Here is a 24,589-nt window from a genome sequence, read left to right as displayed (position 1 = left end):
TTTAATGTTAGCATACCACAATATGACATATGGCATTTGTACAATGACGGCGAAACTCGCAGCAAAATAGCTTCGCCATTATCGCTCTATGATAACGCAACACTGCTCGAGAAACAGTTTTAATACTACAAGTACTGCAGTTAGAAACCATCCTTCATCCTATATGCTCGCCGGACCTCGCCACAATCGACTACCATTTTTTCCGCGTTTTGGACTATTTTTTACACGGAAAAAAATTTCTTCCCAGAAAGCAGTACAAAAGGCCTTCACACAGCTTGGAGTCCAGATTCCGCGAGCTCTATCGTAGAGATTTAAATGACTTTCTGATTTGGAGGCAGGAATAAATATTTTTGTTTAATTAAAGTATTTACCCTCCTTGTCGATACATTATACGAGTATTTATCTTCTAGAAAAATAGTTTTAATTTTACAGTACGAAATGGCAATTTCATACTTTAACCCCTAATATTATCACGTGTTGGTTTCTAATTATTAGAGAAACGAATTACTAAGCTATCTACGAACCGCATTAACTAGTTCGGTTATGGTTCTTTGTTTACAAATGACACGTCAGATTCACAGCTCAAACTGGGTAAGGTTGCAGAGGCGACGGCGCTGTTAGAAGCTATTCAGCATAATTAGCTGTCTAACGTGGTTCTATGACATGATAGTCATTAGCAGTTGTCTTATGCAAAATAAATAGTGAAGTCTATGGTCAAGACTTTTTGTGCGAGAGACTGAAAAAGTGCGAGCGCGACAGACACTGCAAACTCGCCGCGTGATATTTAAAATCCATTTCAACCTGATCCATCTTTTTAGCTTTCAAACTAATTACTGTGAATTTACCGCCGGCTTAACAAATTGATAACGTAAAGTGAATTTGTCAATTATCAAGTGTCTCACCTCACATCGGGATATTCAATAAACTTAATATTAGAACGAAATTTTATTTGCTTATAAACATGGTGAACGAAAGATGGACCAGTATTAAAGTAGAACCCGTATTTCACCTGATTCGGCATCCAAAATTGTTGAAAAATTGCCTCTGGAGTATTGTACCAGAACTTTTGAATTATTTTGGGTATAATTCATACAATAAAATTGTGTTAATGATTAATCCAAAGCCATGAATAAATCCATACATTATATTATAATACTAGATTATAATATAATACAAAGTTGTTCACATCGTTTGGATATAATAAAATGAAAATTGCATATATTATAATATTATTAACATTATACTTTTATTGTTTTCAGAGTAGGGCAGAGCTACGTTAACGGACACATGGTGTATACGTTGTTTGAAGTTTTAACTGGATTTCAGACTGTATTATTAGTAATAATTTCTTATTTGGAATGTTCTTTCTTTTTTATTTTACAATGGTATGTTATTGATTATATATGGAATAAACCTAAAACTCATTAGGTAATTCGTTGAAATGCATTTGTAATGGATTAGCTAGAAAGTCTTTGCGGTATTGCCACTAGATAATTTTATACAAAAAATAAATTTTCTTTTAAAATATGTATTGTTTATGGTCATTTTAAAAATAAAATTCTAGCGCGCACTTTAAGAATAGGTATAGGTATTAAGTTTATAATTCTAGGAAAATCCACATAATTGTTGGATTGTTAAGGCATAATAATAAATTCCGATTTTATTTTTAATGTTTTTCATTTATACTTTGATACCGTACGGACTTTTTGGCTAACCCAATAAATTATTTTATCCTCGATATAACGGGTATTAAAGGATTGGGGATGAAGCAATTTTACTATTAAAAACTTTATTACCTTGTAGGAAAAATAAGTAATTTAATATTAAATATTGTACTTTACAATGTAATTGTATTTTTTTTATAAATAAATACAATTACATTTTTGTCATTTGTCACACGTTGCTTTGAACCCAAAGTAATTAAGTAGCTAAAGAGACAATATAGAAAAGTTAGTTTCTACACTGATCTGGCCGGGGATCGAACCCGGGACCTCAGAGATGGCAACACCATGAAAACCGGTGTGCAAGTCACTCGAACACAGAGGTCGTCAAATTATATAAATAATACCAGGGGACGGGACGAACAAGTCGTGCGCCTGGTGGGAAGCGACACGCCTGTCTCTAGCAGCTGCAATGCCACTCAGAGCTAGATCGCAAAGATCTAAGGGGCACTGCCACTGCGCCCGGTCCGTCATACTGAGACATGAGTTGACAAGTCCCATGTGCCTGTAATTTCACCAGCACTTTAAAACTGGAACGCAATAATGTTCACATTCGTGTTTGTATACTAATGTAATTTATTTTGATGGTATTATGTTTCCCAGAGTTCGGTTGAGGTAGGTTGACGTAAAATATTATAAAGTATCATACTGTCCGAGGGTATTGCACTGAAAATACACGTGTAAATAATGTAAGCGTGACAATGCGCATGATCATCAACTTATTTAGGTTAAATAATGAAATACCTAATGTACTCCTCAGCATACTACTTGCGATAAATTAATAATAAAAAGAAGCAATTATATTTTCTAATGTTAAGTGGACACAAAATTTTGTACATTGTCAATATTTTAAATAGTAAGTAGATAATATGTTTATTTATGAATTGTAGCAACAGAGAAAAAATGAAGTATTTGTAATAACATTAAAATAAACTCAATACTACTAACACGCGAATGTTTATTGTCACACACAAGCACAGACACACAAACAAAAACACACACATACACCACGCACTCACCCATCCACGAACGCATACAGTAAAATATATAATATATATTTCATATTTAATAATGTACCTATCTATAAAAATTGTTAAGAAATAGGCTGCGTCGAATTTTTGAGAGAGGATACTGACTCCTGTAACACTGGATCAGGTGACAGGAACTACACTACTGTGTTCTAAATATTTTGCATAACAATAAACATTATTATTATTATGTTTGATATCAAACTTTCAGACTGTTCAACATGCGAGAGAATGAATATTACGTCTATAAACTAATTTTATTAGAGAAATGTTTTCGAATATACAATATAATAATATGTTTTTATATTCAGTTTGAATACTCGTATTTAAGTAAAAAAATGATGCATTCATATGTCATTAAGCGCGATTCAACTTATTTACTTATTAATTCATGCGAAACTAACAGCTCCAAAACACTTTATAAAAACAGGAATAAAAAAACACAGCTAATTATAGGTTTCCACTTGCAGTTCCATACAAATCATTTACGACCAAAAACGAATAATAAACAACATGAGTTAACAACATACAGTTCAGTGAAGAAAACAACCCAATATCTGCGTCAACGGTCATGAATTGGACTTAGTTAAACAAAAAGGATCCAATGCACATCCAGTCACTTTAAAGATATGGCAGTTTGAAGTTTAAAAGTATTTCGCATTTTATTTTCAAAACTTATACTGTCATGTAACTCCAGATATATTTATTTATGTTTATATGTTGGGTTTTTTTGCTGATCTAAGAGGTTAGACTTTAGGAACCGTTAGGTACATATAACTCACTTTTTCATAATTTTGTGGATTGGATCCTTACGTACGTTAAGAAAACTTAACTACGTTCAATTACTCAATACAATTAGTAAAAATGTCTGTGAGTTTACGCTTTAGCGCATTAACGTTGCAATTAAATATATCAACATCTAGATCAAGATTGCTCAGTTCGCTATCTAAACTCTTGCTAGCTTTATAAAGGAAACTATTTTGTATACATATAATTAGTCTGCGCTAAGGGAAAAATTATCTTGAGTCATCATATTCTACATTTTTTTTATGATAGCAAGTGACGGGACGAGCAAATCGCGCATGGTGGTAAGCGACATGCCTGTCCATAACATTTGCAGCGCCATTCACAGCTTTAAATCCCACTACCACGCCCATCACCCTGAGACGTAAGTTGACAAATCCCATGTCCCTGTATTTTCACAAGCAAAAATCGCCTATCACAGTTCACACTTGTACATGTAGGCCTTTTACAATGTGCGCTATTTCGCCCGATCCTCAGCTTGTCGCATGCATCGGCTGCAGGGCAGCCTTTCGCAGATCGTCATTCCATCTAGCCAGAGTGCGTTCCTACCCTGTTTTTTTATAATATCAAGTGGCGGGACGAACAAGTCGTGCGCCTCATGGTAAGCTACACGCCTGTCCGTAACAGTTGCACTATCACTCAGGGCTTAAAATCGCACAGATCTGAGGAGCACTGCCACTGCGTCTGGCCCGTCACGCTGAGACGTAAGTTGACAAATCCCATACTCTTCAAAACCGGAACGCAATAATGCTAACATTACGGTTTGGCGGCAGAAATAGGTAAGGTGGTAGTACTTCCCTAGACGAACTCTTTCACACTGCTGCTACATATTTGCCCAAGCAGTAGTCTCCAGCTACGAATGCCTTTCCTTCATCGGTTATCGGTTCTTCGACAGATATGACCACCCACTGCTACCTCAGCTTGCATTGCACGACCTAGATTCTCTGTTGGATAACTTCATTTCGTATCATATACCTACCCCTTTCCATAGGTCGCCGAGTGATGGTTGGTAGGTGTATGGTAGACTAAGCTTATCGTGAGTGCCTATATCTCGGCTCCGTGTGTCAAAAGGGTAGAACGCAGTGATCGAAAACCTTTGTCTTCAAACTTAGTGAGTGTCGAGAAGAACCAACGTACCATTATTAGGCCGTATAAATAGCCAAGAAAACTCACTCATGATGATACTGGCCGCGCAGCACGATGATGATGACTGATCAGACAATGCGGGAGCAAAAACTACAAATTTATTAATAAACATTGCGGTGTAATTCGATTCTATTTTTAAAGTTTCTTTGGTTCCATTATTGGAAACGATGATTCCGCCAACGTCATTCGGACGGAAGATTTTGGGTACGTAGTTTTTTCCGTGCATTCTTGGTTTGCGGTAAGCCTTTTAGGTACTTAGAAGGTTTTTGACCTTTGCTATTAAAACGGGGAAATTTTTACGATTAAAAGGAAATTATGTATTAACAACACAGGTGATTATATTGTACACGGGCGATCAAAGAGCCTGACATCTACTGTATGTTCCAAAAAGATTTTAGTGCGTAACCAACCGTATTATCATGTACCCTCTGTATTGGAAATGTATTTTTCCCTGTTTTCGTAGTATTCTTATCTACCAATAAAAGTATCTACAACATTAGCATATGGAACAGTAGAGCTCCTTGTGAAAGAATTCGTCCACCTTACCTATTTCCGCCGCCAAGCAGTACTGTCAGCATTACTGTGTTACGGTTTTGAAGGGTAAGGGTGTTGGTCAAATTACAGGCACAGTGGACTTGTCAACTTATGTCTCAGGGTGACGGGGGCAGTGGCGGTGCCCCTCAAATCTTTGCAATTTAAAGTTCTGAGTGATACTGCAACTGTTACGGTCAGGCGTATGGCTTACCATCAGGTGCACGACGCGTTAATCCCGTCACTTGATATTAAAAAAAGAAATAGATAACACAGACTACCTACTATTTCATAATTGTCGTGAATAAATACGTATCAACATTAAGGCGCTTTGCAAACGTCGACACTTTGCTGTCTGGTGATGGCAATCGGACACTGGCAACATTTCGGTGCTTAAATTCCCGAATGTTCCATCGGTATCACGATTAATGTCGATGAAGAAACACTTATTTTGTTTGTTGTGCGGTTATACGTCGTCGCAGACGTCATCGTCGTCATATAAGGAAATCAACCATGTTTGCAGTAGTTTCTAGTCGCTTACATCGGACACTTTTTGCCTGGTAATCGGTGTGTGTATCCAGTGGAAGCAACTGGAAACAGCAGTATCTGCGTCATCGCATAATGTTACTACAAAGGACTGTATATTTTTATGGAAAAGAAACGGTTGATATCGTACTTTAACTATTTATTTTTAAAGTCAACGAGAAGAAATCAAAGGAAACCAAAGGCAATATTAAAAATAGTATAAAAAAGGTTGTTTTTATTTGAGTAAATTTGGGAAAGAACTTTTTCCAAGTTCGTTCTGGTCTGGGTGTTCTGGGAATTTGTAGCAGCAGTAGAGCTCCTTGTGAAAGAGTTCGTCCAGTCCAGAAGCATTGCCACCTTTCCCATTTCTACCGCCAAGCAAGATACGTGAAGCAGTTACTGCATTCCGGTTTGGAAGGCTAAGGGTGCTGGTGAAATTACAGGCACATGGGTCTTGTCAACTTATGTCTCAGGGTGACGGGCGTAGTGGCAGTGTCCCTAAGAGCGGTTACACACCCGACTTTAAACAGCGATGCAAACGCGATATAAACACGATGCACGTTTTAAATTAATTAAGTAATTTATTTATTTTAAGTATTGATCAATTTCACTTTTATATTTAGTATTAACAAACAAACAAAATAACGTGCATTAGCCTGTACAGATTTTTCGTACATAATTATTCAACATAAGCGACTGTATCGATGCAGTCGCGCGTTTGCCTCGATGCAATTGTTTATAAATCGCATGTGTAGCGATGCAATCTCGCGTTTCACGAACGCGCGTTTGCATCGTTACTCAACATCGCTGTATGTAACCACTCTAAGATCTTTGCGATTTGAATCACTGGCACTGAAATTATTATGGATAGGCGTGTCACACCACATGTTACCACACGGTATTATAAAAAAAGTGTCCCAAAGTTAATTCCGTTGCTCTGGCTCTCACGGCGCAGGGAATTTTCTAGTTTGAGAGCAGGTAATTGGCTTGGTTGTATGGCACATTAGTATATTGTTATTATAAAACAAAAAAAAATAAGCTAACTACTATTATTTTTATCATTATAGTTACTGGTTGTTTGTACCCGACACGAGTCACGTGAAGTATCTACGTTTGCACGATGGCATAGAACCAATGGAAATAGATGAAACCGGAGGAGGCCCACAGTCGACACTTCAATTTTTCTAACTAAAATTGGCGCTTTCCAGCTTTCGCAATTCTGTCTTCGTGCTTATCGGTCATTCGCGCAAATGAACCATCGCGCTGTTAAGCATTCGCGCATCTGACCATTCGTGAAAATAAGCCGTCGCGCATTCAAGTTTTCGCTCAACGGTCTTCGAACTATCATTATTCGCGTAATCATCATTCACACACACCACACCTTCACACACACCACACCTTCACACACCCTCCTATACATAAGATTAACAAATAATATTGTTTGGCGAATCTTATGAATACCGCTCGTTAGTTACACTTTCGGAGCACGTTTTTTTTGATAACTTCGCTAATATTTTTTGTTTTTTTTTTTTTGCTTCTTTTTTTTGTCACAGACACACATTACTGCATATGTATAACCACTTACTTCTTCAAAGTATAATTATCGACAAAATATCTTTTCATGTTATAGCAATCTACGAACTTTGTTGTTCCAATATTTTGTTTTTTAACGCACCTGTATCGCGGGTGCCATAGATAACCCATAAATTACCCAAACTCAAGAGAGATATAACTGTAGGGCATACAAATATTTCTCCCGGTCCGGGAATCAAACCCGGGACCTCTGCGTGGCATACCAGCACGGTAACCGTTCGGCCACGGAGGCAATTGGTGTCTTTGGTACCGATACAAGGTAACTTTAGTTAATATTCATATTCATTTGCAACCAAATACATCAATATTCATTAAAAGAATATTTAAATGATTACTTATTGTATATTATAAAGTTAAAAGATTATTAATTAGATTAAATAATTATATTGGACTAAATACCTTTCTGTCTATATCCCCAGACACTGCTACGCCCTTCAGGATTCCATTTGTTTGATGTACATAGAATCATTAAGGATGCCTACTATGTGAATTGCAATTAACATAATCTCAGTTCAGAGTGCTAAAAAACCGACCTCAAAATCCATTCATTCCCTAGTTTGCCACTCTTTGAAGTGGATTATTTTCTTCAAATTTAAATGGGACCACTATTGAGGTACTCTCTTTCCAACAAAAAAAGAATCATCAAAATCAACATACAAAAAAAACATATACAGTCCAATTGAGAACCTCCTCCTGTTTTTGAAGTAGGTTAATAATAAATAAATACCTAATTTCCATGTCGATGTTTGACATAGCTTCGAGACGCAAAAGTCTCACAATCTCAGTCTTGATCTTGCTACAATTAGGTGAGGTTAGTTTTTTTATAACACCAAATATCGTGCGCCTGGTGATAAGCGACACGCCTATTCATAACAATTGCAGTGCCACTTAGAGCTTTTAATCGGAAAGATCTTAGGGGTAGGCAGTACCCTACTGTGCCCGTCACCCTGAGACAAATTGACAAGTCTTATGTGCCTATAATTGTACCAGCACCCTTGCCTTTCCAAGCAAGTAATACTCACATTACCTACTGCTTAGCGGCAGAAATAGTTAAGGTGGGTACTTCCCTGGATGAACTCTTTCACAAGGAGCTCTACTGCTAATAAAATGTCTGACAGCTGGTCTTGCAAAAATGCAAAAACGCAACCAAGACCGAAAAACCTGCACCGATTTTGCGCAACACAACCTTTGCTGCAACCACACTTTTCTATTACACCCTGTATAATCTCACCAATAAGTAACATACCGTTTTAGTATCACTGAACCATTCTAATCGACGTGTAAATATAATAATAACGCGTAATGTTTTTTTACTATATATATAGCAAATTTTCAAGGCATTGCAAGCAGTTGCGTCCATGAGACTAATGAGTACTGTGTGTTATTTGGTGAATCAGTGTGCTTACATTTATAGTTTTCTGTGTATATAGAAAACGATACGACATAGTAAATGTGACTATTTATGAAGGGTTGGTTAACTTATTTGATGTGGATTTTAGTTATGGGTGGCTATGAATAATAATGTGAAAATTAATTAATTAGTAATAAAAATTGAAGTAATGACTTTGCCATTACGCGAATCCTTTTTGACCGACTTCAAAAAAGGAAGAGGTTCTCAACTCGACAGGTTTTTTGTGTACGTTACGCGATTGCTCTGACATTTGTGTCGTTCATTGTAAAAGTTAATTAGGTCCTTGTGATTAAATTTTGAAATAATGAACTTTAGCAAATTAATGTGTAGTAATTATAATTCTCTGTTTAAACTAGTAATGCCATCTATGGAATGTTAGTGTAATTATTGGAAATGCTTCACTTTTATAATGAAAGATATAACTACATGTGATACTTTTAAGCAAAAAAATATATCGCACCCTTAGTAATATAAGGGCACAATCCAAAAAAAAGTAGATTTTTGGGAAATTTGGGAATTGATAGGGACTTAAATAATAAATGGGATCAAACTTATATAGCTCCATATTTCTGTTATATTTTTTGTACTATATGGGTCTAACTTGAAAGTGTTTTTTTAACTGGCTTGAAACTTATGGAATTTATTTATATTATTTTTTTTATTGCTATTTATAATACATTTATCAAAGAACAAATCTGCCAAATTTCATATTTATAACTTAAATAATAAGCATGTTATTTGAAAAAATAGTTGTAATGTAGGAATCCAGGATCTTAATACGCGATTTCCCAAAAATCTACTTTTTTTGGATTGTGCCCTTATATTACTAAGGGTGCGATATGTTTTAAAATATGGACTTACACCATTTTTATAATGATTGACACATTTGTGAACTAATTTCGATGATTCTTTTTTTGTTGGTAATGGGGTACCTCAGTAATGGTCCCATTCAAATTGGAAGAAGAAGAAAGAAGGTGGAATATTACCTTCAAGGGTGCTAAATTAGGGAATGAATCCGGTTTATTGAATTTCATCCACTTTCTGTTAATCGATTTCAAGAAAACTTCGCAAATAGATCTTTGGAAATCGTTTTCTTAAAAAAGTAAAATAAATAAGTTATATTTATATTTAGGTACTGTTTTTTAACTGTACCTAGTAGTGGTTAGAGGAGAGAAAGCATGCATGTCCATTTTACTATGTCTGTGTCCATATGGATTTTCATTTGGTACGTTCCCGACATATCGCTTCATCCAGTCACATCAGCTACGAAAGATGTATAGAGAGTAAACCTTAATAAATTGGAAATTTGCATTATAGAGTTGCTAAAGTTTTATATTTATATTTTACAGAAGTAACTGCAAACTTTGGAGCAGTGTGAAAATGTTGTTGTCAACAAAGATAACGGTGGATGAACCTGAGCAAAGAAGCAACGACCGTTTATTGAATTTTAGACTTCTTTTCTACGGACTATCAAGTATCCATTGGATAATAGCTGCTGTGGTGCTTTTACCTATAGACTTCTCAGTAGACGAAGATCCAAAGATCCAGATTTATTCTACTTTGAGATTTAAATTTATAACTACTTGGTTTAATGTAAGTAAAATTCTTTATGTATATATTAACGGCATTGTGTATAATTCAGGGATTCTATATAATACCTTGTCATTCTGTAGGTACTGTTAGATAGTTAATATTTTTTAACTATTATACATACACATTTCCCGGGTATTGTATAGAATGCCGGCCGTAGATACGGTATTAAATGAAAGACATAAAATCAAATTAGCCATTTCTGTTTACTTTTCCGAGCTGGTTCATATTCATATTTATTTCATTGCCACATTGTCTTAGATCTAAATACATAATCAGTCGACCCGTAAGCGACCTTGCGAGCGGTTGTATCAATCAGCTGATCCTTATACGTTTTTGAGTGAAAATCCACAGGTACTCAAACTTTCGCTATGTCTTTTTGCGGTTTATGCGGTGAAAATGTTGGTGACGGAGTATATTGCACATGTTGCAATCGGGAGCTCCACTTCCATTGTGCGGGGATAACCGAGGGAGGCTACAGGAAGCTCGGTGCTGACAGGAAGCAAACTTGGAAGTGCAACAAGTGCAAGCATTCAGGCCTAAATTCGCCGCAGCGCTCTGGTGATTCAGACATCATGGCAGAACTTAAAGCCTTAGCACTCAAATTGGCTCCATTGGACTCGCTTGCTGATGAGGTTAAAGCATTGCGTGCTGAAATATCGGATCTAAGGTCACAAATCACCCTAACAAACACCTCTGTAAAGGAGTTCAGTGACAGATTCCAGAAGGTAGAAGACCGTCTTAAGCATGTTGAAGGGGTTGGAGATCGGGTAGCCGCCATTGAAACCAATTTGAGCAAATTGAATCGGGAGACTAATGATAGGGATCAATGGTCACGTATGAATAATGCTGAGATAAAAGGTGTTCCGCAGTCTCAGAATGAAAATCTATTGAATATCATTAGCTCAATGGGAACTACAATAAATTATCCCATTAATAAAGCTCAGATAAACTTCGTTGCCAGAGTTCCGAGTAAGGACAATAGACAACCTAAGCCTATAATCGTGTCATTCAATAGCCGATACCTTAAGGAGGACTTTGTAGCGGCGGCGAGAGCGAAGTCGAAAGATGTGAAACTCAGTGCCAATACCTTTGGTTTTAAGTCAAGCAACATGATTTTCATAAATGATCATCTAACACCATCTAACAAGGACTTGCTTACCAAAACGAAGAAAACGGCCAAGGAAAAGGGTTTTCTCTATGTTTGGGTGAAGCACACGAAAATATATGTGAGAAAAAACGACACGTCTCCAGCTATGCAAATAAAATCGGAGAAGGACTTGGCAAGAATTATTTGAGTGTTTATATATCATATCTCTTAAATTTAGAATTTTTTTCAACTTTATTTATTTTTTTAACTATCTACAGTTTGAGCATCATCTATATTTGCTGTGTAAACATTGTATTCCTACTAAAACAGTGTCATATTTATTCTAAAAATGTTATGCCTACTAGCGGCTGTCTATGCGAGGTAAGTCGGTGCTTAATAAAGAACAGCTCTAAGTTCTCAGTATTAACTTCGAAATTAGTATATCGATCGATGCCGTTTGCAATCTTTGGCAAATTGAAGCCAATGAAGTCATTAACTAATGACCCTATTGTATTCTTTGTAGTGTATTCAAATGATATATTGTTGGATATGATATTTTGTGAGTTTAGTGTCACTCTGTGTTTGTACACACTCAGTAAATCGTGTCTTGATTTTTTATTATACTACCGTTTTTATTTAGGTATTTTCTGCGAATCGTTATCTAATTGCTTATTTTTAGTAAGGTATCGTATGAATATATTGGCGTTATACAGATATTATTTGAACAAAAAGGTTATGCTTTAAAGATATATTACCAAAACGCCAGGGGTTTGCGTACGAAGGTCAGTGCATTCTATAGAAATGTGTGTGTAAGTAGTTATGATATTATATGTGTTTCGGAGACTTGGTTGTTGGATGGCATTTCGGATAGTGAATTGTTTGATGGTAGGTACCTTGTTTTTCGACGAGATCGTGACTATGCTGGGTTAGGTCAAACTTTGGGTGGCGGGGTTTTGGTGGCGGTGAGGAGTGACCTTGCCGTCATATGCAGACCCGAATGGAACAGTTCGGCGGAGGACGTTTGGGTAACTTTATTGATGAAACGTAAGAGGCCTGCGATTACATATAAATTGCATATCTGTACGTTATATTTATGTAAGGAGGAGGGTGGTCATTCATACAAAGAACAACTAAATAACTTTTGTAACAATCTTAGTGAGATAATTTGTAGTAGCCCATTGGATAAATTTATTGTAGTAGGTGATTTTAATTTCGGTAATGATGTGCAATGGAAAAAGTCTAATGACGAAGTAATAATGTTGCCGGTTAACTATAGTGCGATTTATTTAACAGAATTCTTTGATCTCATTGACACATGTAATTTAAGCCAGTTTAATGGTGAATATAATCATAATAATCGGGTGTTAGATTTAGTGTTCTCAAATGACATGATAAACGTAAAAAAATGTGTTAAACCTTTGGTGCCAGAGGATCCACATCACAAGTCCCTCGATATACAGGCTGAATTTGTCGAAATTCACGAATTGAAAGAGATGGGTCAGATGAAATATATTTTCACACGGGGTAATTATTCCGCAATATCATCTGAGCTCAATTATATTGACTGGGTTGACTATTTAAGTTCAGGTACTTTAGATGATGCAGTAACTTGTTTTTATAATAAACTATATGAGCTTCGCGACAAATATATACCTCAAAAACGAATTAAATCTAATACTTATCCGCCATGGTTCAGCTCCAGTCTCATAAAGGCTATTAAAGAAAAATTTAAATATCACTCCAAGTATAAAACATACGGCAACTTGTCTGACTACCAATCATTTTCTTTGCTGCGGAAACGAGTTGATGATCTTGAGAAGGCCTGCTTTGATAAGTACATTCAGCGTATTGAATCATCAATTGTTGAAAACCCTAAAGCATTTTGGTCATTTGTAAAACTGAAAAGAAATAACTTAACCTTTCCTAGTATACTGCACTATAAATCCGTGAGCGCCGACACTGGTGAAGATATAAGTAACTTGTTCGCAGAGTACTTTCTTTCTACTTTCTTGGCATCAGGCCATCCCTCAGGTCAGGCAGCAGACATGAACTCTGACAGCGGTCCTTGTAGTCTGGGTTCTGTTGAGATCATTCCAACCAAAGTCCTTGCTCTTTTAAAAACACTTGATATAACTAAGTCTGGTGGGCCTGATCTGATTTCTCCTCTTTTTATTGTAAAATGCGCCGAGAGCTTGACGATACCACTTTGTGTACTGTTCAAACGATCATTATCTGAGGGAATTGTCCCTAGGATTTGGAAGTCTGCTTTCATTACCCCAGTACTTAAGAAAGGTGACAAAAGTAATGTCGAGAACTATCGTCCCATATCCAAGTTGTGCCTATTTGCTAAGGTCCTTGAAAGGCTAATCCATCTGGATGTCTATGCTAGTTTGAGCAGCTCATTTAGTGATGAACAGCATGGCTTTCTCAAGCACCGCTCCACATCTTCCAACCTCATTATTGCTAATGAATTCATTGCCGATGGAATGGAAAAAGGAGCACAAGTTGACGTAGTATACACTGACTACAAAAAGTGTTTTGATAGAATAGACCATTGCATACTACTCTCCAAACTCCATGCAGCAGGCATACATGGTAACTTGTTTCGTTGGTTTGCTTCCTATATTGCCAATCGTAACCAGGCTGTTGTCTTGAGAGGTTATATGTCACAGTGGACTGAAATACCTTCTGGCGTGCCGCAGGGGTCAATTTTGGGCCCATTATTATTCACTATTTTTATAATGGATATCAGTAAATGTTTTAGACATTCCAAATCCTTACTTTTTGCGGATGACATGAAGATTCTTAAGGTAATTAGCAGTCCAATGGATGTTTATGATTTGCAACAGGATCTTTTGCGGTTTGAACGATACTGTGCTCTGAATAAGTTGGATCTTAATGTATCAAAGTGCTTTTGTATGACATTCACACGCAAAGCCAATAAAATTGAATCCAATTATATTCTCAATAGTCAAAGTTTGTCCATAGTAAACAATATCACGGATTTAGGTGTCATTCATGATAGCAAATTAAACTTTAAAGATCATATAGATCACATTGCTAGAAGAGCTTCTAGGGCCCTTGGTTTCGTGATGCGTATGTCCAGTGATTTAAAGTCTCTGAAAACAATCAAAGTTCTGTACTGCGCCTTCGTGCGCAGTCACCTCGAGTATGCGTCGCAGGTATGGAATCCGCAATATAGTGTACACATTAAACGGTTAGAAGCGATACAGAGGCGCTTTCTGCGATTTCTCGACTATAAGGCTGGGCAACACTCTCTAGGCTATGAGCACCGGTGCAAGCGGTATCATTTTCTACCTCTTATAGTGCGTCGCGAAGTGAATGACCTCTGTTTTGTATCAAGGCTTGTTAATGGTGGCATCGATTGTCCGGAATTACTGTCGAAAATAGGTCTTCGTACTAACACACTAGCTTTACGGCGGCGCCCATTGCTTCATATACCTCTTGTTCGCACAAATTACAGGCACAATTCATTCATGGTGCGTGCCTGTGAAACGTTTAACAGGCATAGCATCGATCATGACTTTGATCTGTTTGTGACAAGCACAGCGACTATTAGGCGAACTATTTGTTTGGATTACTTTGGACGGCAATAATTGTAGGTATGCTCAAACTGAACTTGTGTTTTGTATGGTTCGTTTCATTCCGGTTTGTGAGGGATGTAAACAAACTAATTGTGTTAAAGTTCTGACGCCATCACTCACTACATGGAATAAGTAATACATTACATGTGTAGTTCGTGGGTTTCTATATGGTATCTCACTACAACAATATTCAGTTCAATAACAAAAACCACATAAAAATGTAATAGAAAAATCTTTGACGGAAAGTGAGGTTATAATTTGACAATAGTTTGGATAATTTATGGTCACTAGTGGTGAGCGTAAATCAATGCTAATTGAATCAAAAGATTCATTCAATTATTGAACTGATTTTAAATTTGCAAATTTTAATTCATTCAGATCTCGTTAGAGACCCTTTTGGTTGTCTTTTTTGCAGACGGGTGTGTGGCGAGCTATATAATATATTGAATATGTGTAATGTTTATATACTACTAAATATATATGTGTGATATTTGTATTATGATAACTTTTGCTTATAAATATTTGTAGGTTTAGCACTAGTATTGATTAAGTTGTAATTTAGATATTCAATTGTGAAGGTTTGTAATAGGCTTTCCGTTGTTATTTTGTGTTATATATCTTTGTTTAAGCTGTAAACCTTCCTAAAATAAATAAAATAAAAATAAAATAAAAATAATTTTGTGCTTTAGACGTCCTGTTGGGGCACTGCAATGTAAGAGAACGTGCACTAATTATTACATTTCATTGCTTATAATAAGTCAATTAATAATAATATCATCACACGTTTGTATTAGACATTTTATGTCAGTAAGTATATACTGTCAATTATAACAAATGATTATTTAATTTAGTTTTTGTATATTATTGCCGATAAAAAAGTCATTTAATTCATAAGACGCAATTTTAAAAGGTATTTTTTTAAGGAGATTTTCAAATATTTTCGTATTCTTTTCATGGTTTATATGATTCGGTACAGTATTACGTATTTGAATGAAGTGGAGCGCTGATCGGTACAAGCTTAGGCCTTATTGAGCGTGGCGGCGGGCGCGGGTGCGGGCGCGTGTAAATCAAATGTACAGTCAAGAGCACGTCAAGCTTGACACTTTGTACTTTGGACCGTTCTTATTTTTGTTGGATTTAAGTCTTAAGTGTCAAGCTTGACGTGCTCTTGACTGTACGTAGACACTCGTAGCGTTTACAGCGGCCGCGCGCGCCGGCCCTGTGTCGAGGCGGTCGCGGGAAAATCTATTGGCTCGGTCCGCCCGTATCTTTCACAGTGCTTGGTCTAGCGTTTAGCGTCTAATTACAATTTCCACGTATGGATCTACCCGCTCGTAGCCACTTCGGCGCTGAAAGGGAAGACGCAAGACCCGCGCCACCGCACCGGCCGCCGCGTCCGCGCCTGCACTCTGAATGAGCCCTTAGAGTTGCATACGAATTTGCAAAATTCCAAAATAAATTGAAGTTAACTTTAGAATTTGATGTTTTGTGAAGTACGGTTTACATGATTCTGTTTGGTCGATATTAACTAGTATTGTAATGAACTTCTTTGGAAGTATTTGTAATTCATCTATATTTGCACAGTTTCCCCAAAGTACGATGCCGTACGCGAGTCTAGACTCAACGTAGGAGTAATACCAAGTCAAGTCTATTATTTAATACGTTTGTTGTTTCACAAGTTGAATAAAATGGATTTATCGTCACCAAATAAAGTGCAATGATCGTCAACTATCTTGGGGAGATCGTTAATGTACACTAGGAAGAGGATACGCCCCAAGACGCTACCTTGTAGAATAGAGTTTGTCATACGTATTTATTCCCTCCGAGCGCACATTTCGTATCAACCCGGTTTCAAAATTAGTGTTTTGAACCTCCACGTATTGTTCACGGTTTGTGAGATAAGATTTTAATCATTTATATACCATGCCTTTAGTCCCGGTATTGTAGAGTTTGTCCAAAAGAATTCCATAATCAACTTTATCATAAGCCTTACTCATATCTAGTAGTAATCCTATCGTATATTTCCTGGCGTTGAGTGTATCTATGAGTAGTATATTACGAACATATTTATAGCCGTAAAGAGCTTTTTTCGAAAACCAAGTGGTTAGTGATTGCTGTCAAAAACATTATATTTTTCGTAAAAAGAATACATTCTTTTACAATTACTGATTCAAAAATTTTTGATGGCGTTGGAAGTAGTGCAATGGGTTGTAATTATTTGTATCTGGTAATTGGTCCGATTAATGAACGGGTTTAATGAGGTATATTTTTACGGAGTCGGGAAAAATCCTTTCTATCATTAAGGCGCTGATTTATAAGTTCCCTAAAGGGTTCTAGTTAGACTGTCAATGCACTTTTTAACTAAAATGGGTGGGATTTCGTCAATGCCGTAACTATATTTGTTTTTAAAATTTTTGATGATAGAATAAACTTCTCGTTTCTCTACCGGTGGCAAATACAGGGAATTTGCGATTGGATTCATAACTTTTTTAGTGAATTGGCGATTTCGGTTGGACTCAGGTGAGATTTTGATGAATTGGCTACAGTTTCAGGATTTGTGTGATAATTATTTAGGATCATATTTTCATTTTAAATCACTTGTTGTGTACGTAGAGTTTTGTAGGTCAGTTTTGAAATTGTTCGTTTTCAGCTTTTAGTTTAATGAGATCATGATTTAATAATCTTATTCTACTGTTTATGTTTTCGATTTCAGCTTGTGCCTTCGATTGTTCTCTCTTTATTTTACATGTTTTATGTCTCTCTTTCCATACGTTCTTATTTTTCGTTTTTTCGGTCATATTCAACCCCCTCCTGTAGGTTTAAGTTAGTGTGTGAAAAAACTGCCAGAACCGAATTTGTTTGCGTTTCCGAGCTGGGTCAATTATGGATATCGTTTTTTGAGCAAAAGCTAAATATTCAATACAACAAAGAAAAACTAATGTTTCGAAAAGTTTAATGGGTCCTTGGTTCCAATAAAGTTGAGTTAAATAAAAATTAAATTATAATGGTAAGTTAAAGAGTTATTTGGATTTACTGTGAGATATCAGATAATCACTTAATAGAACTGTTTTGCTTAATGCGTTAAACAATATTTTTTGTATAATACCAACTGACGGGCCGAACAAGTCTTGCGCCTGGTGTTAAGCGACACGCCTGTCCATAACAATTGCAGTGCTACTCAGTGCTTTAAATCATAAAGATCTGAGGGGCATGGCCATTACGCCCGTCACCCTGAGACATAAGTTGACAAGTCCCATGTGCCTGTAATTTCACCAGCACGCTCACCTTTCAAAACCGAATGCTGATATTATTGTTTGAAGGCAGAAATAGGTAAAGTGGCAATATTTCCCTGGAGGAACTCTGTCACAAGGAGCTCTACTGCTATTAAACTATCTGAAAACTAGTCTTGCAAAAATGCAAGAACGCAATCAATACCGAAAAACCTACACCGGTTTTGCGCTACACAACCTTTGATACAACAACACCTTTCTATTACACCCTGTATAATCTCACCCATGGTAACATCTGTTTTCTTCTCACTAAACCATTTTAATCGACGTGTAAATACAATAACGTTTGTTGTTCTTTGGTGAATCAGCGTGCTTGCAATTATTACATTGAACTAATTATTATACAAGTATAACTATTGATACTTATAGTTTTCTGTGAATATACAAAACGATTGGACATCGTATATGTGACTATTTATGGAGGGTTGGTTAACTTATTTGATGTGATTTTTGTTATGAGTGGTTATGAATAACAATGTGAAAATGAATTTATTATTAATATAAATTGAACTCTTATGTATGGTAGTGAATGTTGGGTTTGGCAGAGGAAGCATGAAAGTAGAATTAATGCAGTAGAAATGAGAGCTTTGAGGAGTATGGCTGGAGTGACTCGGATGGATAAATTACGGAACAGTGTGATAAGAGAGCGTTGCGTCGTGGAAGAAGATATAGTGACAAAGATAGAGAAAGGGATGCTTAGATGGTTCGGACATGTAGAGAGAATGAATGAAAGAAGAGTGGCGTGTATGAAAGCATTGATGCGTGTTGATGAGGCGAAAGATGTGTGTCAGGACCGTAGCAAATGGAAGGCTGTTGTCTCTGCCTACCCCGATGGGAAAAAGGCGTGAAGTATATGTACGTATATGTATGTATAAATTGAAGTAATGACGTTGCCACTACGCGAACCCTTTTTAATCGACTTCAAAAAAGGAGGAAGTTCTCAATGACAGTTTTTTTTGTGTATGTTATGCGATTACTACGTCATTTGTGAGCCGATTTCGATGATTCTTTTTTGTTGGCATCCCCAATGCCAACAAACCTCCGTACCTCAGTAATAATCTCATTGAAATTGAACAAAATATTCCACCTCCTCACCACCACCTCATAATATGTTAATTTAGGGGATGAATCCGGCTCACTGAATTTCACCCAGTTTCTGTTAATCGATTTCAATAAAACTTGGCAAATAGATATTTGGAGGTAATATTTTTTAGCTATTATACACATTTATAGTATATGAAAAAACTGCCAGAGCCGATTCTGATTACGTTTCCGACCTGGGTCGAAAATTATAATGGATACCGTTTCAATTTTAAAATTTAAAGTTAATTTAAACCAAAATTGAATTTTAAAACAGGATTTAAATATTTTAAAACAATCGTTAAAACATACAACATGCTCCCCTGAAAAAATTTTCTAAATGGCCTTTTCGCCCTTTCTACAAAACACGGACGATATACCATTATCAGTAACTTTAAAGTAGTAACACGCTGGCAGCAGATTTATAAAACAAACTTTACTTAAGTTCAAGAAAGACCTTAAACTAAACTTTCTTCGCGGCTCCTTCAAATTAGACGGTTCTATAGCCTATTCCAATTCATTTTAATCGAAATGTAAACAAAACGGTTTGGTTGAATTTGTAAAGTAATCACTAAATAAATTGAATAACTAGCACTTTCACGTATATTTCGTGGATTTTGACTTGACATCTCATCACTCTTTCCAACAATATTCATTTGGATAACATCGTAAAATCGGATTTGACAAAATCGTAGTAAAAAGTGAGGTTGTTTTTTAATTAAAGATGAAAATAAGTACATTCAGTTCATTCAATTAAAGTTTTTGTAATAGATTAGTAAATCGAAAATTTCAATCACAATCGAACGAGTACCTAAGTGTAAGGATTTAAAATTAAGATTTCGGAAATTTTAAATATGCTTTTATGTGTTACATACCTAATGAAAATAGCTAGATGACTCAATTAAACAAATCAATTAATTCAATAATTAATTGAGTTGTAGTTGGCAGTAAAATTAGTCATCACTAAACCGTCTATGGTCAGGTCAGTGACTTTTGTTTATTTTTTGTTTAAAATGGACTGAAACAGAGTACAGAAGCGCTGTAGTGGCGCATCACCATTAAATTAATTTTCATACCGCATATCTATATATCTCTTGTACTGTTTTTTTCTTTTATCGCCGAAAGCCGTAAGTGAGTGAGAAGCTTCATAGATCTATCACAGGTGTCACTTTTGCGGCAAAAGCCGAAAAAACTCAATACAAAAGATGTTTAACAAACACTTAAGAGATTATTATTGTCATTAAGTTTGTTGAATATCACGATGTTTTACTATCATGGAATTAAATTATTTTTTGTGAAATTACTCCGCAGCTTAGTTTCTTATAATTATTAAAACAATGATCGAATACTAAGAAAAACTCCTTCGTTCTCGAAGGAGACAGATGTCTGTATTCGAACCAGTGCCCGCCTGACGCTCTCCCAACTCAGCTATTACGGAACGAACCGGCTGACCTTATTAATTTTTCTATGTACTTATTGGAGATCTTTGTTTTTGGTTTCGTCGCCGTCAAGGCTTTGTTGCGTAGCGCCATGATTATTATGTAAAGTAGCTATAACAACGAGGCTTGTGAAGACTGAAATGGTACTATAAATATATTTTTGTTTCAGTTAATGTTAGGACTATATTTACCACTGTGTCTGTACTGCGATTGGAAAGAGAAGTGCAATCAGGAGAATTTACCACATGTAGTTGTGTGGAGAAAAGTTCGGGATGTTCTGTTCACGTCCATAATGTTTCCAACTATAATGGTAATTATGTCGAATTTATCCCGTTTAAGACAGTTGGTGAGAATTTTAGATTTAGTTTAGTTGATAGCGTTTGAAGATTTATATGTATGTATGGCGTGGCTTCCAGACGATGGCGATTCGTTGTATAACACGTTCATAACATTCTGTCGCGCGTAAACGATGAAATGAACTCCGTAAGTCCACCGGAATTTGTATAAAATAGTTGGTTGTGTCTTTTACTTTCACATTATACATATTTTTTTATGATACCAAGTGACAGGATGAGCTATGTGCGTCTGGTGTTAAGCGACACACCTGTCCATAGCAGTTGCAGTGAGCTTTAAATCGCGAGGATCTGAGGGACATTGCCGCTGCGCTTGTCACCCTGAAACACAAGTTGACAAGCCTCATGTGCCTGTAATTTCACCAGCACCCCTACCCTTCTAAACCGGAACGAAGTAATGCTAACATTACTGCTTGGCGGCGGAAATAGGCAAGGTGGCAGTGCTTCCCTGGACGAACTCTTTCACAAGGAACTCTACTGCGATATAAATTATATCCAAATGATTTTGTTATTTTTGAAAAATTACACATCCTATAAAAGACTAGATACCATTCACAAATTTAAAAAAAATCAGGGATTTGATCTACAAGTCCAGCCAAAATATTTAACATTGAAGTAGTATGTAGTTGCGACTCCATAGATATCCGTGGAACATCGAGTATATAACCAGAAATAGAGACGAAATGTCATTTAATTTGTTTGAAAACTATTCTGCTATATTCATATATACTGTGACAACTGCGCTCCGATTGGCTAGCCCGAGTTCGAAACAATTGACGGGTGTCGTCAACTGTTTCACTTCAAATCGACCAGTTGATTTGAGCTTTGCTCTATTGGACGAAAATTGCAAAATTACATGTTTAATATTTAATTACCGATGAAATGTGATTCCGTTTGTTTTGTAATTAGATGTTTTGCTGTTTTTCCCACACCACCAAATAGAACAGCACGGCATTGTTAGAGATTATTATCTTTATTACAATAAATACAGAATATTTTTTGGAATGTACGGAGACGTACACACAGGTCAATAGTTGGCCTGTCTATATGTCAGTGCAAACGAGAGTTGATATTTATAAGAGCTGTATCGCTAATGTGTTACCAGGAATATATGGCCCTCGTCTCTATTTCTGGTTATATACTCGATGGCGTGGACTTATGGCTGAAGCCTATTTGCGACTCCAAGTGAAGTCATGGACTGTGAACGTGTTAATATTTGTAATTTTGATTTCCAGTTCGCAGATATACTGTTTTGGCGATTGTACTACAAGGACATGAGCCTAATAGCACCAGTAGCTTTGTTCGCATACGTGCCAGACTGGAGTCAACACTCACTTCACACTTTCACTTTAGTATCAGCCCTCGTAGACCTATGTGTGGTGTTCAGACAACGACCTAAGAGCTTAAAGCCTAGGTTTATGCTCATGTCGTGCTTTTTCCTTACGTATACGCTCGTGTAAGTATCCACTTAATTTCATTAAAGTATTAGGTTGAAATTTGTAAACAAGATTGAAACTATCCTTGAAAGTCGATTATCGCAGAGAGAGGTTTTTTCGTACATATACAAAGTAGGACAAAAGCTATCCCAGAGTTTCAAGAAGTAATTAAAAAACTACAGATTTTTTTTTCATTAAATTTGCGCCATATAGCGTTTCTTCGAGTTTCGAATACGATCTCAGCAAGATGGCGGCCAATTTTCTACAATTCTTAAGGTATAGCGTTCACTTCCTCGGAAATTCGGGTTTTGAAGTCTTCTATGGCGGGGATGTTTAAAAGCTTTATTCAAGTAATCCAATATAGCAAGGGCTTAAATCCGGCTAGCGCATAGGCGCGCGTCACTTCTCAAAGACCCAAAGATCGCCATCTTGCTGCAATAGTCTTCAAAACTTGAGGAAAAGACTATATGATGTACCGAAATGAATAAAAAATAAAGACTAATAAAGAAAAATAAAATTTACTACAACGCGTCTTTACACGTAATCATTCAACTGTAAAGTCTTTCTTACAGTGTAGTGCACTACATAACTCAAGTGTACATCATTAGGATGTCATAAAATTAAGACTGCACGGACACTGTAATAAGTATTTTTTATTGTTTCCAGAGTCTGGCAGAGCTACATTAACGGAATCATGGTGTACTCGTTGTTGGGAACATTTACCGGATTTCAGATTGTATTATTAATAGTAATGTCTTATTTGGAAATGTCATTCTATTTTATTTTACAGTGGCATGTAATTGATTATATATGGGGTAAACCTAAAAGTTAATAGGTAATTAATTTAAATGCATTTGTGGCCAAAAAATCCGAGTGGTTTTTGCCATTAGCCAACTGTAAATAAAAAATAATTCTTTTGCAATGTGTCTATGGTCATTTTAAAAATAATATTTTAGCGCGCATGTTAGGAACATGCGGGAAAACTTTGCTTTGTAATTATAGGTATAATTGTACTCGTAGTTGTACAGGTGTCGTATTTCAGCATTATAATATCACACATATTTATCAAGCTGTCAAAAACTACTGCAGTTAGATTGGAATGTGAACACTCATCCATTTCATTTGTTTCGGTCTTTACAATATTCTTTGAATGGATTCAACTTTGATAGTTGATAGCGAAGAGATTATGAAATAACGGCTTATTAGTGTAGGAATTAGTAGAATAGTGTAATAAAAAGGTGGGATGACGATGAAGCAGGTCAGCATCGTCGCAGGCTCTGACTACGCCCGACAGGCGTGATGATATCGTCGGCTAAATTTGAAAACCTCGTAACTCCGTTTTTGGAATACCTTTTTTTACTCTTCAAGATAAATATCGGGTAATTAAGGCTAGAAATATAATTCCTGGAATCTTTTTTATTGTGCTTACTAAAAAGTACACATTAATGAACGCAGGTATGAGGTTTATGAATTTTGCCGACGATATTATGTATGTAACTGTCAATTTGTATAATAATCAAACTGCCTATATATGTAATGACGTGAACCGCTGGAGGTCGCGAGTTGTTCCTTCATCTCATTCTACTAATAAATAGCCATAACTCAATTATAATTATTCAATTAGTCAATTATTCAACACTGAAAACATGTGATAGTATAATATCGTCCCTGGAAAGGCAAAAGTATTAAAGCGCCATTTTGGTTCTTGAAGGTTAGGTCTAGTTCCCATTATAGACTGGCGAATTTTCCGGGAATCCGGCACTCGGACTAGGTTCACATTAAGCCGGATTTCTCAAGAAAATCGACGACTAAAGTCCTCACCTCAGTCGAATTCAGACCACTGCGCAAGATAGACGACGAAATGGTGGTGTTTTGGTGGTATTTTAGAGTAAAAAGAAAACAGTGGGTACATCCTATTTTGCGGGTAAGATTTTTAATGGGTCAAAC

General features: G+C 36.3%; 2 protein-coding genes across 2 annotated transcripts in view; both read left to right on the top strand.

Annotated features, from left to right (window-relative positions):
* Nucleotides 1–1,467, top strand: part of LOC113226798 (androgen-dependent TFPI-regulating protein-like) — a 32,691-nt gene extending 31,224 nt beyond the window's left edge. The window contains exon 6 of the mRNA XM_026459552.1: nucleotides 1,260–1,467. Coding sequence (XP_026315337.1) covers nucleotides 1,260–1,428 — 169 coding nt within the window. The 3' untranslated portion in view covers nucleotides 1,429–1,467. The remainder of the gene's footprint in view (nucleotides 1–1,259) is intronic.
* On the top strand, nucleotides 1,325–24,524 carry LOC113226797 (androgen-dependent TFPI-regulating protein-like). The gene is made up of 5 exons (XM_026459551.1): nucleotides 1,325–1,385; nucleotides 10,109–10,352; nucleotides 21,023–21,163; nucleotides 22,442–22,662; nucleotides 23,309–24,524. The coding sequence occupies exons 2-5, from the start codon at nucleotides 10,140–10,142 to the stop codon at nucleotides 23,472–23,474; spliced, it is 741 nt and encodes a 246-aa protein (XP_026315336.1). The 5' UTR covers nucleotides 1,325–1,385; nucleotides 10,109–10,139; the 3' UTR covers nucleotides 23,475–24,524.
* Nucleotides 24,525–24,589: the final 65 nt, after the last annotated feature.

The sequence above is a fragment of the Hyposmocoma kahamanoa genome, unplaced genomic scaffold, assembly GCF_003589595.1.
Source record: "Hyposmocoma kahamanoa isolate Upper Pololo Valley unplaced genomic scaffold, ASM358959v1 202, whole genome shotgun sequence".
NCBI classification, from domain to species: domain Eukaryota; kingdom Metazoa; phylum Arthropoda; class Insecta; order Lepidoptera; family Cosmopterigidae; genus Hyposmocoma; species Hyposmocoma kahamanoa.
The sequence above is the reverse complement of the archived record's forward strand: the minus strand, read 5'-3'. Positions and strand labels throughout refer to the sequence as shown.